Below are 16644 nucleotides of genomic sequence, written 5' to 3' on the forward strand. Positions count from 1 at the left end.
TGGGAGCCCTGGAGGACAGGGCTTGGAGTTGTCTTGGTCACTCCTGTGTCCCCTGCACACAGCCAGGCACAAGAGTAGCAACTCGGTGAAGCGGATGAATGAACCCGCCCACTCTGAGCCTGCCTCTACCCCAGACCAATCACTATCCCATCACCCCACCCAGCGCTACTGCTCCAATTACGAGCTTTGAGCCCACAGACCCCAGATGCAAAAGACAAAGGTGACTGTAAATGTGCTGTTTATTGGGGTGTCGTCATGGGAAGGCAGTGAAGCAGTTTTGCCTCCTGTTCCCCAGCGCTGCCCCGTCTTAACAACTACCTCTCATATAAATAAGTATAAAGATGGTCAGTAGAAAAGGAGCACACGTCAGCCGGAAGACCACGTTAGAGCTTTGGCTAAGGGAGAGCGGGGGCACCTGTCCTCCCCAAGCCCAGCCTTGTAGGCCAGGAACCCAAAGTTAGGAGCAGGAGGAGGACAGAGGGGCACCACCCACACCTCAGAGTGCTGGGGTCTTTGGTTTGGACCAGGCTGCAGGCCCACCTACCCTGCACCACAGGCCCAAGCGGGGCCTCTTCACAGCAGAGGCCAGGGATGGGGGCCCTCCCGAGGAAGGCAGCTGGTTCCCAAGCCTGCTTTTCCCTTTTCCTTCTGAATGCCCTTCCTGCCGCCACAGTCCGCTAGGAGGGAGGAGACAGAAAAGGGTAAAGGGCAGAAGGAGGACGTCCCGAGGCTGAGGCCTGAGAAACAAGGTTGTGCTGGTCACAGTGCAGGCATGGGACACAGCTGTGGTTTCAGTCTGCAGGGGGGTCAGCAGAGTTCTCCCAGGAGCAGGGCAGGAGCCCATGGGGCCAAGCGCGGGTAGGACAGGGTGAACTGGGCCCTGCCCGGCGGTGGCAGCTCTCAAGCCAGTCCCAGGGTGCCACACCCTCAAAGCCTCTGTCAGCACTTGGAGGGACCCCAGATGAAGAGACTGGGCTATAACTCTCCCGGGCAGGCCAACCAAGGGCTGCTACATTTGCTCACAAATGAGGTCTGGTTCTCGGGCCTGCGAGGGGCCAGCTCATAGAGCGAGGGGCTGACGAGGAGGCCGAGGTTACAGTCATCCATGTGGTGAGAGGCCTGAGGTCACGCCCGTGCCCTGCAGTACATGCACTGTGTTCTCTCAGGGCGTGTGGTTTAGTTGTGGCCTCTGCAGCCCCTCAGAAGCCTTCCTGGCTGGTCAGGGGACCCAGTCTGGTTCTGACTCACCGCAGGACCCAGCCAGGGCACGCACCTCTCGGGCTCTTAACAACCTCCCCGCCCCCGTGGGTGCGGTGCCACCTGATCACCAAGGCCCTTTGCATCTTCTGCACTGGTCCTGCGTGGTGTGCAGTGGAACCTTTCCCATCCCATGCATCTCGGGGCCCCTCCGGCCACACGGGCACCATCCAATAAATAAACGTGATGGTGGGCGAGCAGGTCAGCTATAGGCCAGGCCCTGGAGGAGGTGAATCACGTTGTCCAGGCCCCAGAGGTAGCCGTCCTCGCGGTTGCCCTCGGCCCAGGGCAGCCGGTGGCTGAGCGTCTGGTGGTCAGGCAGGGCCACTGTCTTGCCAAAGTCGATCATCCAGACCTTGGCCAGGCCGGTGTAGTCATGCACAAAGAGGAGGGAGCTGCCTACCACCTGCAGAGGGAGAGGCAGGAGGTTAGAGGGAGGGGCAGGCACTGGCCAAGGTCTTGGCCCCACAGACTGCTGGGCAGGGTGGCTGACGGCATGAACTTTGGAGCCAGGCTGCCTGGGTTCAAACCCTAGCTCTGCCACTTACGGCTGTGTGGCCTTGGGCAGGGGACTTAACTTCTCCTTATCTCTGTGTCCTCATGTACAAAGTGGGAATAACGGAATAAGAGTACCGTTTACCTCAAAGGTTGCTGTGCATGTTATATGTGTGAATTAATCCACAGAAAGCTCTTAGAAGAGTTGCCCGTATAAACAAATGCAAAACAGTGTTAACTGTTATCCTTTTTCAAGCTGGGGTACAAACTCAAATGCCCGCAGGATCCTGAAGCCGTCAGAGGGGCCTGGCGGGGACTGAGGGAGTGGATAATGCCTCCCCGCGGGAAGGGGCAGCAACCACTCAGCCCCAGCGGATTGCTGCTGGTGACGCCAGGCAAGTGGCTTCCTTTGTCCAGCTCAGTTTCCTCATCTGTAGAATGGGGGTGATGGTAACTGCCCCACCTCCTGGGGTCACTGCAGCGTTCCACGTTCCACAGCTCACAAGCTGCCTCGTGGAGCTGGCCACACAGCCCTCCGGAGATACTGGGTTGTTTTTTCTTTTTTAGTTAGAAATACATTCCTTCCCTTCATCTAACGCCAGGTTTGCAAGCCTCTCCCTTTTTCTAGCCGGGTTTCAGACACCAGTGCTCCCAGAGAACCCGGATGACTGGGCAGGCAAGCAGGCGGCTGTCAGAAGAGGCAGACGCTGCCCAGCTCTGGATGGCTGTTGGCATGTGGCGAGCGGCCCAGGGTTACCGTGTCTCTCGTGGTGCCAAGAGAAACTGGAAATCCCGATTTTGGTGTGAACTCTACATCTTTATCATGTTTTCAATGTTGGCAACTAATTTTTTTAAATGTTTAGTCACCGGGCAGGTGAAACCAAACCTGAGGACATAAGAGGTGGGGCCCAGGCCTCCTCTTTGTGACTTGCGTGTAAAGCTCAAAGGCAGTAACAAGGGTGATGAGGGTGATGTTTGGTGATAACAAACGTGACCATAAAAGCTGGCACATACTGCAGGGTTCTTATGGGCTGGGCTTTAACTATATTAACCCACTTAACCTTCGTTACACCCATGCGGCAGGTGCTACCGTTACCCTGTCCTACAGGTCAGGAGACAGGCCTGCGGAGCTGCTGCCCAGGCTCAGGTGGCTGGGATTCGAACACAGGCTGGCCTGACGCCCAGATCGGTGCTCTTTCAGAAGTCAGTGATATCAGGAAAAAGAGGAGAGAGGGGCTTGAGCGGGGAGGCGGAAGAACTTGGAGATAGACACAGTGACGTCACCACAGACTCTCTGAGACAGCCTCAGAGAGATGAATGTTTCCAAAGAGACACAGGCTGCGGAACGGAGAGAGAGGAAAGGGGAGTGGGGACAGCCACCAGAGGAGGAAGGCAGGTAACAAGAACTGTAAATCATCACGGGTCTAAAATAACCACAAGAGCCAGGAGTCGAGAGCCCCTCTGTGCTCCTCACGGCGCTCTGCATTTGCTCATCTCCCACCTCAGCAGCTCTGTAAGGAAGGTACTATTGTTCCTCCCCACGGCAGGAGGAAACTGAGGCCTGAGAGGGTAGGTCATATGCCCAGGGTCACGCGGCAGAGCCAGCCTCATCCCAAGGCCACCTGGCTGGGGTCCATGCTCCTAACTGTCCCACCTCCCTGCAATCCCTCGTGCTGCCTACCCTAAAGAAGCAAACCCCAGAACTCGGGGCTTCCTTTTATAGCTTTGGCCTGTGACCTTGTTGGTGGTTTCTGCCGAGCACCACCCGGACCCCGACACTCCCCCTCACACAGGGCCCTCTGTTCCCATGGTGGCCGGGGCTCGCACCTCGTGGGTCTTGAAGAAGGGGGAGTTCTCCAGAGCTTCACGGAGTTCCTCTAGGCGTGCCACGTACTTTTTCTGTGCATGAGACGGAGGATTTCTTGGTTAGCTTATGGACTTTGTGGGTCCTTACCCACCTTGACATCTGACCTCATCCCATACCCCCAAAGGAGTAGGCATACCCCAGCCAGAATGGGGTAAAGGGGGCCATGGGGAAATGGGAGGTGGAGGGGGGCAGGGGTTGGATGCATCAGGGTGGCACAGACAAGACTGTGGTTGGGGACTTCCCTGGTGGCGCAGTGGTTAAGAATCCGCCTGCCAATGCAGGGGACACGGGTTCGAGCCCTGGTCCGGGAAGATCCCACATGCCACGGAGCAACTAAGCCCGTGTACCACAACTACCGAGCCTGTGCTCTAGAGCCTGTGAGCCACAACTACTGAGCCCGTGTGCCACAACTACTGAAGCCCACGTTCCTAGAGCCTGTGCTCCACCACAAGTGAAGCCACCGCAATGAGAAGCCCGCACACCACAACAAAGAGTAGCCCCTGCTCGCTGCAACTAGAGAAAGCCCATGTGCAGCAATGGAGAGCCAATGCGTCCAAAAATAAATAAATGAACACAATAAATAAAAATTAAAAAAAAAAAGAGTGTGGTTGGTAGATTACATGAATACCCACAATTCCTAGCAGCTCCTCTCACCAAGAGGTGGAGTCTTTCCCTTGTAATCTAGTCTTGGTCTTATGACTTGCTTTGGCCAATAGAACATGGCGAGAATGATGGTGGCCATTCTGAGCCTAGCCACCGATAGGCTTTGCTTTTTCACTTGTTTTCTTGGCCCGCTGCTTCCACCGTGAGAACAAGCCCAGGCTAGTCTGCTGGACTGAGCCAGGAGCCGAGACAGTAAGGCAGCCACCAGACATGAGAGCAGGGCCCTCCCACCAGCTGGCCTGACGGTGAGCAATGCCAGCCAGTGTCAGCCAACCTCGGCCCAAGGCAAGAGACTGTTGACGTGGGAGGAACAATGATGGTGGTGGTCCTAAGCTGCTAAATTTGGGGGCATAGGTGTCCCGCTCACCAGGATTCCGCGGTTCCCATCCACAAAGTCCTCCAACATCTTTGTCACCTCCTCCAGTTTCCGCATCTTCTTGAAGTTAGTGTTGCAGGTCCCATCGGCTTTCTAAAGGATGAGGGGTGTCATACCTTTTCCTTCCCACGCCCAACACCAAGCAGCCTCAGGCACTTCCAGGGGCCACCTACCCACCTCCAGGCTCACTTGCTGTTCAGGGGAAGCTAGCCCACCCGCCTAGCCCCAAGTCATACTCCTGAGCAACCAGTCCTTCAAGTCTAACCTTGAACCCCCTGGTTGAGCCAATCTAGCCAGGTGGGCTTTGGAGCCGGGTGGATCTGGCTTTGAATCATGGCTCTGCTAATTCCTAGCTAGGTGGCGTTAAGCAAGTCACTTCACCTGCCTCAGCCTGGAGTTCCTCATCTGGAAAATGAGAATTGTGTTAGTCTCTACCTCCTAAAGCTGGTATAAGGAGGAGGAGAGATTGGGTGTATAGGATACACTGCACAGTGCCTGGCACATAGTAAGTAAGCACTCAGTAGAAGAGACTAATGTTATTTTTTGTCTGCGAGGGGCACAGAGAGCCCCCGAGTCATTCTGCCATGCTGTGCCGGGTGCCCTGTGGGCAATGGTAACATGGAGGTAACAGCACAGGTAACAGCACAGATGAGGGATGCAAATACTGAATAAGATCATCACAAAGGGAGATAAGAATAATGGAGTATAGGGAGTTATAAGGAGGTAAAGACCCTGAACTAGTCGGATGGAACTCAAGGAGGGCTTCCCAGAGGAAGTGAAATTTGGAAGGAGTCAGGAAAATGACTGGGAGTCAGTCAACCAGGGGAACAGGGGAAAAGTACTCCTGGCACAGGAAACAGCACGTGCAGAGGGCCTGTGGCAGGAGAGAACAGGACCCTTTCAAAGAAATGAAAGTGCGTCACTGTGCCATCTATAGGGGACTGTGGCACATCCACAAAGAGCTATTATAGAAGGAATAGGAAGGAAGGGAGGGAGGGAGGGAGGAAGAGGATCTCCTATCTCTCTACGAAATGATATGGGAAACTCTCCAGGACTACGCCACCTTTTGTAAAAACGAAAAAGGGAGGAGGGACTTCCCCCGTGGTCCAGTGGCTAAGACTCCACACTCCCAATGCAGGGGGCCCGGATTCAATCCCTGGTCAGGGAACTAGATCCCACATGCCACAACTAGGAGTTCACATGCCGCAACTAAAAAGATCCTGCATACTGCAACTAAGACCCAGCGCAGCCAAATAAATAAATTTAAAAATGGGAGGAAAAGGTAGTATATACAACTGCATTTGTTTGTATATACAGGAAGAAATATAAGAAACTGATAAAGTGGTTCCCCACGAGGAGGGGGTGGTAGAGGGACAGAATGGGAAGGACGGCAACAGGGTTGGGAGAGAGATTTCTCCTATATACCCTTTTATAATATTATTTTGACTTTCGAGCTGTGTGAATAGCTATTCAAACGATTAGATTTAATTTACAAAAAAAAGAAAGAAAAGGGCTACCCTAGTGGCACAGTGGTTAAGAATCCGCCTGCCAATGCAGGGTACATGGGTTCGAGCCCTGGTCCAGGAAGATCCCACATGCCGCAGAGCAACTAAGCCCGTGCGCCACAACTACTGAGCCTGTGCTCTAGAGCCCACGCTCCGCAACAAGAGAAACCACCGTAATGAGAATCCCGCATACCGCAACGAAAAGTAGCCCCCGCTCTCCGCAACTAGAGAAAGCCCGCGCACAGCAACGAAGACCCAATACAGCCAAAAATAAATAAATAAAATAAACAACTTTTGAAGAAAGAAATAAAGAAGAAAAGAGAACATTTTTCTCCATAAGGAGGAAAAAGCCCCTCCAGCTGCCGTGTTGGATGATGGATCAGAGGAGGTGAGACCAGCATCTGGGAGGCCAGGGAAGCTGAGTCAGGAGAAGATGCGGCTGGACTAGGACAGGGTCTTGGTCTTGGGGAGGGGAAAGAAGATGGAATCAAGAGACCTTCAGACAGATGGGTAAACAAAACTTGGTCTGTGATAGACACAGGGGTAAGAGGGAAGCAGGAACCCTCCTAGCGCATCTTTCCATCCTCTGCAGTCTCCTGCTCTCTCTCCAGATCTTGCTTCTTTCCTGCTTTCTCTGACACCCTGGTTCCTTGGGAAGCCCTGCCTCAGATCTAGCTCTTAGCCCTCTACAAACAGGCTAGCAGCTCCTGGCCCTCACCTTGATGCCCTCGATCCGGAAACCCAGGGTGGAGGTCGAGCTCACGGTCTCCCTCCACTGCATGTAGCGGGGCTTGGTGACTGCACCCTGGGCATGTTCCTCGGGCGTTGGGGCCCCAGGGTCCACAGCCACCATCTTCTCATACATGTCCTTCCGGGGACGGGGCCGTTCTCGCGCCTTCACCAGCTCCTCCTCCAGGTAGGTCCTGGGACACAGAGGATATAACAAGGGAAATTACGAAGAACAAAGCTGGAGGACTTACACTCTCTGATATCAAGGCATGTTACAAAACTACAGTGTGGTACAAGAATAGACAAATAGATCAATGGACCAGAACAGAGTCCACAAACAGACACACACGTACGTTCACCCAATTTATGAAAAAGAAGGCACCACAATTCAGTGGGGAAAGGGCAGTCTTTTCAATAAATGGTGCTAGGTCAATAGGATATCCATACAGCGGTGGGGAGAGGGGAATGAACCTTGATCCCTGCCTCAGACCATATACAAAAATTAAATCTAGGTGGATTGCAGATCTAAATGTGATAATTAAAACAAAGCTTGTAGAAGAAAACATAGGAGAAGATCTTTGTGACCTTACAGTAGGCAGATTTCTTAAACACAAAGCTACTAACCATAATGAAAAAAATTGACAACCTGTACTAAATTAAAAGCCCTTCTCGGGACTTCCTTGGTGGCACAGTGGTTAAGAATCTGCCTGCCGGTGCAGGGGACACGGGTTCAATCCCTGGTCCAGGAGGATCCCACATGCCGTGGAGCAACTAATCCTGTGTACCACAACTACTGAGCCTGAGCTCTAGAGCCTGTGAGCCACAACTACTGAGCCCGAGTGCCACAACTACTGAAGCCCGCGCACCTAGAGCCCGTGCTCCGCAGCAAAAGAAGCCACCGCAATGAGAGGCCCGTGCACTGCAACCGCAACAAAGAGTAGCCCCAGCTCACTGCAACTAGAGAAAGCCCACGTGCAGCAACAAAGACCCAACGCAGCCAAAACTAACTAAATAATTAATTTAAAAAAAAACTTCTGTTTATCAAAAGACGTTAAGAGAGTGAAATGGGAGAGTTGGAGTGTGTGTGTGTGTGTGTGTGTGTGTGTGTGTGTGTGTATCTCCAGCAAAGGACTTGTATCCAGAATATATAAAGAATTATACATCTTTATAATAAAAAGAAAAAGAGAGACCAGTAGAAAAATGGGCACTTTTCAAAGAGGATATCCAAATGGCCAATCAATGCTCAAGTTGTTTGGTCATCAGAGAAATCGAAATTAAAATCATAACTATTCACCAGAATAGTTAAAAGTAATAAAACAGGTAATACAAAGTGTTGATGAGAAGATAGAACAGAACTCTCATACACGGATGGCAGGAAAGGATGCTGAAGACTGGCTTGGCGCTATCTTCAAAAATGTCCCCCTGACCCTTCACCTCTGCCCCATGGCTGCCCCTGAACCTACCTGCTGCCCATCTTGCAGTCCATGATGGAGGGGTTCTCAAAGTCTGCCAGGAGATCTTCCATCTGGTTGAAGGCCTGGCCATCCTGCTGCACCATGCCATAGTAGGCTGGCACGAAAGGTCGCAGTGGGTCGCGCATCAGCTGCTCCAGGCTGCGCTGCTCATACTGACAGAAACGCTTTAGAATCCAACCATCCTCTCCTGCCTGGAAGTTCCCTATGAGCAGCAGTCAATGAGAGGGTCAAAAACTGAATGAGCAAGGGCTTCCCTGGTGGCGCAGTGGTTGAGAGTCCGCCTGCTGATGCAGGGAACACGGGTTCGTGCCCCGGTCCGGGAGGATCCCATGTGCCACCGAGCAGCTGGGCCCGTGAGCCATGGACGCTGGGCCTGCACGTTCGGAGCCTGCGCTCCACAACGGGAGAGGCCACAACAGTGAGAGGCCCGCGTACCGCAAAAAAAAATAAAAAAAAAACTGAATGAGCAAGAGAATTCCCCCACCTCCTGTAGGTATCAGGTCCTGGCCACCATCATCTTGCCTGACCCTTCCGCAATACCTTCTCTCCCTACCAGCAGTTCTCAAAATCTTGGCCAGAGGTGGTGAAGGAAGGACCTAGTTCTGCATTTTGTTTAAACAGAGGCCTGTTCACAGCACACTGTGTCCTCATTTGTTTTGTAATTTTGGATTATGAGCTCTCGATCAGCAATGGGAATTTTTGTGAGATCTGAGTCAAGAGCATGACTCTCCCAAGCAGATCTGCATTTGCTTCTGCCTGGGTCCCAGAGTGCTAACAATCAGGGCCTTGTTAATTTACAAATCTGGCATTTTGTGGGCCATGCAGATAGAGTAGATCAGAATTACAAATTCTTATTGAGGCAGATAGTATTTTCAGATTATATTTTCCAAAGATGGCTGCAACAGTAGCTCATGTCCCACATGCTCTTTTAGAATTTTGCCACTCCCATCAAGAAGTGGAATCTAATTCTTTTCCTCTTGAATCTGAGAGGGCTTATGGCAGAAGCAACACTGTGACTTCAGATCTAAGTCATAAAAGGAGATGCAGCTTCCACTTTGTTGGCAGAGACACTTGCCTTTCAAGTCCTGAGCTACCATGTAAGAAATCTGATTATTCTGAGGCTACCATACTGTAAGGAAGCCCAAGCAGCTACACATAGAAGTCACATATAGGCTTTCCAGCCGGCAGCCCCAACTGAGAACCAGCCAACAACCAGCATCAACTGCCAGGTGTGTGAATGAATGAACCTCCAAAGGTCTCCAGCTTGCAGCCTTCCAGTTGTTCTAGCTGAATTCCCAGATATCACGGCGCAGCAACAAGCCAGCCCTGCCATGCTCTGTCTGAATTCCTGACCCAAAACTTATGAGTGTAATCAAATGGTTGTTTTATTCCACTAAGTTGTTTGTTTGTTTTTTTAAACCACCACTAAGTTTTGAGTTTTTCATTTTTGGTATTTTTGAAACTCAGCGATAGTAACTAGGATACATACAGATGGCAGGCCTGTGTTTACAGTTTTAGGGGGGCCTTGCCTTTCTCTGACTCAGTTCTAAGGATGAACAGGCAGATAAGTTCCCTTCCTGCCTCCCTTTGCTGGTGGATACAGTTGGTCTAGTCCAGCCCACAGTCTGTTTTTGTAAAAAAAAGCTTACTGGAACACAGACACACTCACAAATTTATATATTAACTATGGCGGCTTTTGTGCTGCGACAACGGAGTTGAGTAGCTTATAGCTATTATCTAGCCCTTTACCAAAAATGCTAGATTCTAGGCCTTGTGCTATTATGTGCTAACGAGATTGTGCTAGGCCCTGGGAAAAACATTGTAGCTGTTGTTTATTGGCGGCCTACTCTGCTCTGGCCACAGGGTGAGGACAGGGACTGGTAATTGCCATTTATGAGGGGTCTGTCTCTCAATCTCAATATACATTGCGGTACGTGGGCCTCTCACTGTTGTGGCCTCTCCCATTGCGGAGCACAGGCTCCGGACGCGCAGGCTCAGCGGCCATGGCTCACGGGCCCAGCCGCTCCGCGGCATGTGGGATCTTCCCGGACCGGGGCACGAACCCGCGTCCCCTGCATCGGCAGGCGGACTCGCAACCGCTGCACCACCAGGGAAGCCCTCAATATACATTTTGATTTTAACCCTTTAGTTTACCCTGCAAGGGAGGGACAATTATCTCACACTAGAGATGAGGACACTGAGCCCCAGGGAGGGAGAGTAACTTGCCCAGGGTCATCCACAAATAGAGAGCGGAACTCGGATTTGAGCCCAGGCCCATCTGTCCCCATGGTCAAAGATTTGCCCCCTGCCACCGGGATAACAGGAAACAGCCCTCCATCCTGATGTATGAATGGTCCAGCCCGGGCCTAAGCACTTTCCATAAAAGCCCCATGAGCTGGAGACTGTCACCAAGCCCATTTTACAGATGCGGGAACTAAAGTACAAACAGCAGTTCCTTCCCCGCCCAGGCGTCTCTGCCCAGCCCTGCCTGTCCCCCACCCGCCCTTCTCCCCCCGCGCTCACCAGAGTGTCCAGACAGCTGGACCCAAGGGTAGTGTTTTCGGAAGGAGACCATGAAGGGCGAATACTTCAGCACTGTCTTCAGCTTCTTCCACGGTTTGTTCTGTGTGGGGCAGAAAGGGTGGGGTCAGGGCTAAGGCCGGGGATGGAGGGGGATGGCGCTGCTGCCATGAGAGGGAACCAAGGTGGACCGGGGGTCCTTAGGGGGGCTTCCTGGGATCCCTGGGCCCAAGCTGGTTGCGGTGAGCAAAGCTCACTGACTTGTGCAATCACAAACTCCCCAGGGGCCTCAGCAAAGGCAGAGAAGAGTCTCTGTCCATTTGTCTCGGTGTCATCACTTTGTATCTGTGTCTCTCTGTCCTTCTCGAAGGAGCAGAGATAGGCTAGGTTGTGTTGCAGTCACCAGCAACTCCCAAATCGTCCCTCGACATATATACATCAAAAAGGTGGTTCCAGGGAAAATGATAAAGGCAGGAGTTGATGAATGGAGGCCGAACCACAAAGAGAGACAGAAACAGAGACAGATGACAAAGTGATGACAAAGACAGACAGGGACAAAGATGGAGACTGCAGCAGTCATGACAGCTGCTTACCAAATAGCTCCAGCCTGTCCCCCTACCAGGGATATGCCCGCCCTCTTGAACTCAGCTTTGGCCAATGACATGTGAGCAGAAGTGTCACTTTTGGGTGGAAGCCTTAAAGCCAACGAGTGACTCTCCATGTTCTTTTCCCTAGTGTAGAAAGGGGTGGGGGACTGTAGGAAGAGAAACAGAGGCTGAGAGAAAACAGCATGGAGCAGGGCCGCCTCAGCCACCACTGACCCACAGTCAGTGTGCAGTAGGAACGAAAATAATCCTTTGTTGGGAATTTCCTGGTGGTCCAGTGGTTAGGACTCCGTGCTTTCACTGCCAAGTGCCTCGGTTCAATCCCTGGTTGGGGAACTAAGAACCTGCAAGCCTCGGGGCCAAAAAAAAAAAAAGAAATCCTTTGTTGTTCCAAGTCACTGAGTTTGGGGTCTGTTTGTCACTATAGCAAACCCTGACCTCTTCCAACTGACACAGAGATAGGCACAGAGTTACTAGAAGAGAAAGAAATATAGAAAGACAGAATGGGAGACACAAAGTAATGACAGAGAAAGAAAAAGAAACATAGATGCAGAGAAAAACAGAGAGAGAGCAACAAAAAACCAGAGAAGCAAACAGAAAACAAGGATTTAGTTGTATCATGTGGACTCAAGCAAGAGCTTCTTGAGACCTGGTTACTGCCTGATTCATTGCATTTGCATATGCACGCACACGCACGTGTGCACACGCGCACACACACGAGTATCTTCTCTGCTCCAAGCACACAGCAGGCCCTTAGCAAGGATTGGGAGAATGAGTCCTCTCCAGAGAAAAAAGCTATGTGGCTCATCTCCCCCCACCCCGCGGTCAAGGCCATGTTCTCTCCTATCCACCAGAGCCCAGCTACCTAGCAGACATCTAATGGATGGTGGGAAGGTCAAACACAGGCAGGGGTTGGACTGAAGGATTCAGGAAGGGCTATTCCCTCCCCTCTCCAGCTGCCAGCCGTGAAGAGGAGGTGATGAATAAAGGTTCCTGTTTACTAAGCACCTGGAACATTCCAGGCACAATGACAAAGGCTCAGTGTGCCATAACCTACTTAATCCTAAAAACACAACCCCAGGAAGACTGCTGACTGTGTTACAGAGGCGGAAACAGAGACTCAGACGGGTGAAGTCACCTGCCTAAATCACACAGCATAGTGCTGGGGTTCTACCTCTGGTCTGACTCCACTGCCCTGGGCTTATCCATTACAGCCCTGCTAGATTACAAGTCTTGAGGGCAGGGACTGGGGTTGTCATGGTTACAACTGTGTCCCCAGCCATGGCCTGACACACAATAGGTGCTCCAAAAATGTAGCTTGGGTTGAAGGAGGTTGATTAAATGTCTTTTTTTTTTTTTTTTTTTAATCATAAGCAGGTTCAGTATCTTCTCTCTCTTTTTTCTTAGATCTGATGGTTAATCTGGGCTTTCTCAGATGGCTTCATCATGGCCTCAGCTCACATCTCCTCCTCCTCCTCCAGGAAGCCCGCTCTGATACCCCAGGTCTGGCCAGTCACCTTCTCTAGATTCCCACAACCCTCTGGGCTTCCCCCATCCCAGCCCTGAGCACTCTGAGCTGTCACTGCCTGGTGATGGGTCTGTCTCCTCCACCGGCCTGGGAGCTCCATGCGGGCAGTGTCTGGGTCACTACTGTGTTCCCAGCAAAGCCAACACGGGGCCAAACACAAATTAGGGACCCTGGGACTGTCTGTTGTCTGATTAGGAGGACAGGATGGATGTGAGAAGGAAGGAAGGTGGGGGAGGGGGGAGAAAGTAGCTGGGCCTTTAAGGTCAGATGGGATTTCAAAATGAAGCAAGAAGGAAGCGAGGGGTATTCTGGGTGGTGGGAACAGCTTGAGCAATGAGCGGAGGCAGGATGGCTGCAACATTTTCAGGGAACAGTGTGTACTTCGGCTCCCTTGCAGCAGCAGAAGGGATCAGGACGGGAAAAGGGAAGCTGAACGTAGAAAGGAGCCTGGAGACAGGAAGCTGTGAACACAGGACTGAACTCCTGATCGCTACCAGGCAGGCCCTGGGGAGCCATGGAAGACTCTGGAGCCGGGAACGTTGAAAAGTTAGTCAGAGCTGGGTTTTGGAGGCAGATTCTAGGGGATGAGGAAACACTGGAGACAGGGAGGCCTGGGAGGAAGGCAAGTTAGGGACAGATCCACAAAGTGCAGGGGTGGAAATGACTGGGTTTTCAACTAAGCCAGCACTGAGTTAGAATCCAAGCTCCGACCAGACGTGGCCAACTCCAAGCAAGTGACCTCACTTCTCTAGGCCTTAGTTTCCCCTCTGTAAAATGCAGATAATAATAATCCCAATCTTATAGTGCTTTTATAAGGATTCAAAGAGTTAACACACATACAGCACTTGGAAAAGTGCCTGGTATTCAGTAAGGGTTTGAATCTCAGCTCTGTGCCTTCCAAGGTCTGTGACCTTGGATGAGTCCTGTGCCTCAGTTTCTTCATCTATAAAATGGGGATCATAGTATCTACCTCATAGGGCTGCTGTGAAGATTAAGATGAGTTAATATTAGCAAAGAGCTTAGCACAGGGAATTCCCCGGAGGTCCAGTGGTGAGGACTCTGTGCTCCCAATGCAGGGGGCGTGGGTTCGATCCCTGGTCGGGGAGCTAAGATCCTGCATGCCTTGGAGTGTGGCCGAAAAAAATAAAATAAAAAAGAAAGCTTAGCACAGGGCTGGGCATGAGCGAGTGATAGCTGCTATTTTTGTTTCTTCATTCACTCCAGCTCAGCTGCTCTGAGATGCCAAGGAGATGAGGGAGTAGGCAGAGGGAACAGCAATGGCAGAGAGCCCCAGAGGGTCAGCGCCTTGGCTCCGGCACAGGCAGGCTGGGGCAGGTCTACCTCTTATATCTGTGGCCACATGTGTGAGCACGTTCCTAAAGGGAAGCATGCGCGGTGAGGGGGACTCAGGGCAGATTCCAGCCAGGGGCCCCAGGACAATGGGAGGACCCAGCAGGCAGACCCACCAGAGGCTCTCACACCTGCCTATGCGCTGACCCTCCCTCCCTGAACCTGCCCTGACGGCCTTCCTGATTCCCCAGAGAACCGCACCCAAGCTGTGGATGAGGGTGGAGGATGTAAACAAGAGTGTGCAGGAGCACCCTGGGGAGCTGGGGGGCAATGCAATGGGGAAATGGGAGAGTCCCTGGCCAGGCTGGGGGTCCCTTAGCATTTTGGCTTCACACAGCTCTTTGAGAATCTGATAAAAGCTGGGAGCTCACTCCCTACAAAAGTGAATGAGCTAAGGGGTGGTGAAGGCTGATGACCCTTTAAGGCAGCTACAGGCCCCAGACTTAGAAAAGTCGGTAGAAAGTGCACCCTTCCTGTCTGCCTGAACTAGTGTTCTTTAGAGTTTGGGGTCACAGACTGTGATCCAACAGAAGTCACAGACCCTTGCTGCAAAAACATGTGTATACACACACAGTTTCACACAATTTCAGGGATTCCTGGGTACCATGAAGTTGGCCAGCAGCCATCCATTTTAGACCCCAGGACTGGAGGCAGTGGGTGAGGGGAAATGAAGAGAATTAGCAAGAGGCTGCCTGGAGGGGGTTAGTAACCCTGCTGTCGGATGGAAGAGGTGCCTGGAGATGAAATTGCTGGTGGAGTTCTAAAGAACTTCTCAAAGGAAAGGCGGGGGCGAGGCGGGGGATACGGGATCTGTGGGGATGTGGCTCAAGGGCAGGATGGGTCCCACTCACCCCAGACCTGTCCTCGGGGTCGCTGGAACCTCCACCCCCGGCCACCACGTCATCCTCAGACTCGTCGAAAGAGGAGGCAGAGGAGAAGCCTCCACTGCCCCCTTCAATCTGGGAGGGGGGTCCCACTGGCTGAGCCTCAGGCTCGGGGGTTTCAGGAGTGATGATGAGGCGGGGCACAGGGGTCAGGGGGCAACACTCCTGGTGAGAGTACAGGTGAGTCACCAACTCCCCATGTTCTGGTTCCTCTAACGAGCCATCTTGGTTGGGCTCCCCCAAAAGGCAGTCTGTCCCAGGCTCTGTCTGGGGTCCATGAGTATCTTGTGTCTGGGGTCCATCAGTGCCAGGCTGTGGCCAGAAGCCATCAGTATCTTGTTGTGCTGGGAAACCATCGATGTCAAGCTGTTTCCAGGTTGTTTCCGTATCCTGTTGTATCTGGGAGCCATCAGTGTGCTGCTCTATCCAGGGGTCTTTGGTATCCGGTTGTGTCCTGGAGCCATCAGTGTACAATTCTTTCCGAGAGCCATCAGCATTTGGCTCTGTTGAGAGAGAGGCCCCTTCTGGCTGAGTCCGGATGCTGGACCTGTTCTGGTGGGTCCAGAGGTTATCAGCCCTGGGCTTGGCCCTCTCTGGCTGGGTCTGTGACCCATGTATTTCTAGCTCTGCCCAGGGCCCATCAACCCCTTGCTGTGCCCAGAGGTTAGCCCTCTCTGGCTGACACTGGAGGTCAGACCTGTGTGGATCAGTCCAAAAGCCATCTGTCCTAGTCTCCGTCCAGTCCCCGGCTGTCTCCAGTTCTGACCAGTGGCTGCTCCTTTCTGGATGTGTCCGGAGGATGGACCTGCCTGGCTCCGTCTTTTGGCTGGGCCGCTCCGTCCCCGCCCCGGAGCCAGCTGCTTCAGGCTCAGCCTGTCCGTCGGTCCCCGACTCAGGCCCGAGGCCGGCCCTCTCGGGCTCGGTGTGGAGGTTGGACTCCTCGGTCCGGGCCCGGGGCCCGCCCCTCTCCGGCCGCCCCGCCGGGCCCCCTGCGCCGGGCCCAGGTCGTTGCTGCCCCGGCTGCCGCCGCCGCCCCCCTCGCGTCGCCGCCAGTCCCATGCGGGCTGTCCCCGGCAGCGCCCCAGCCTCCGCCTCGCTCAGGTTTCCCCGGCACGGGCAGCGCCTCATGCCCGCTCCCTAGGTTCGGGATTCGACCGGGCCCAGCCCCTCCTGCCCCTTTAAATCCCGCGAGGGGTGTGGCTGGGGAGCCCCGACTCGCGGGTTCCGGCCCGCGGAGCTCCAGCCAGCCCAGCCAAGCAGGGGTTAACCGATACTTTCCCCCACCCCCACCCCCGCCCACAACTCCCGGGGAAGGCCCCGAAGCCCCGCCTCGCCGGACGTGACGTAAAGGGGTATGGGCCTTGTCTGGCTCCTCCCCTCTCCATTCGCG

The 16644-nt window shown here is 53.1% G+C and overlaps 1 protein-coding gene across 1 annotated transcript; it reads right to left on the bottom strand.

The window, feature by feature from the left end:
- Positions 1 to 227: 227 nt before the first annotated feature.
- Positions 228 to 16500, bottom strand: ITPKC (inositol-trisphosphate 3-kinase C). The gene is made up of 7 exons (XM_059999085.1): positions 15222 to 16500; positions 10891 to 10990; positions 8356 to 8569; positions 6882 to 7086; positions 4650 to 4751; positions 3580 to 3651; positions 228 to 1663 (listed from the first exon to the last, which is right to left on the bottom strand). The coding sequence occupies exons 1-7, from the start codon at positions 16380 to 16382 to the stop codon at positions 1460 to 1462; spliced, it is 2058 nt and encodes a 685-aa protein (XP_059855068.1). The 5' UTR covers positions 16383 to 16500; the 3' UTR covers positions 228 to 1459.
- Between the last annotated feature and the right edge of the window lie 144 nt (positions 16501 to 16644).

The sequence above is a fragment of the Delphinus delphis genome, chromosome 20 (genome assembly GCF_949987515.2).
Source record: "Delphinus delphis chromosome 20, mDelDel1.2, whole genome shotgun sequence".
Classification (NCBI taxonomy): domain Eukaryota; kingdom Metazoa; phylum Chordata; class Mammalia; order Artiodactyla; family Delphinidae; genus Delphinus; species Delphinus delphis.

Bases quoted from the DNA above. Each gene is read 5' to 3' on its own strand.
- ITPKC (XM_059999085.1), bottom strand. From the start codon at position 16,382: ATGAGGCGCTGCCCGTGCCGGGGAAACCTGAGCGAGGCGGAGGCTGGG. The intron at 7,087-8,355 runs GTAGGTTCAGGG...TCTGTGTCCCAG, and splicing joins GACTGCAAGATGGGCAGCAG to GACCTACCTGGAGGAGGAGC. The intron at 1,664-3,579 runs GTGCGAGCCCCG...CTCCCTCTGCAG, and splicing joins CCTTCTTCAAGACCCACGAG to GTGGTAGGCAGCTCCCTCCT.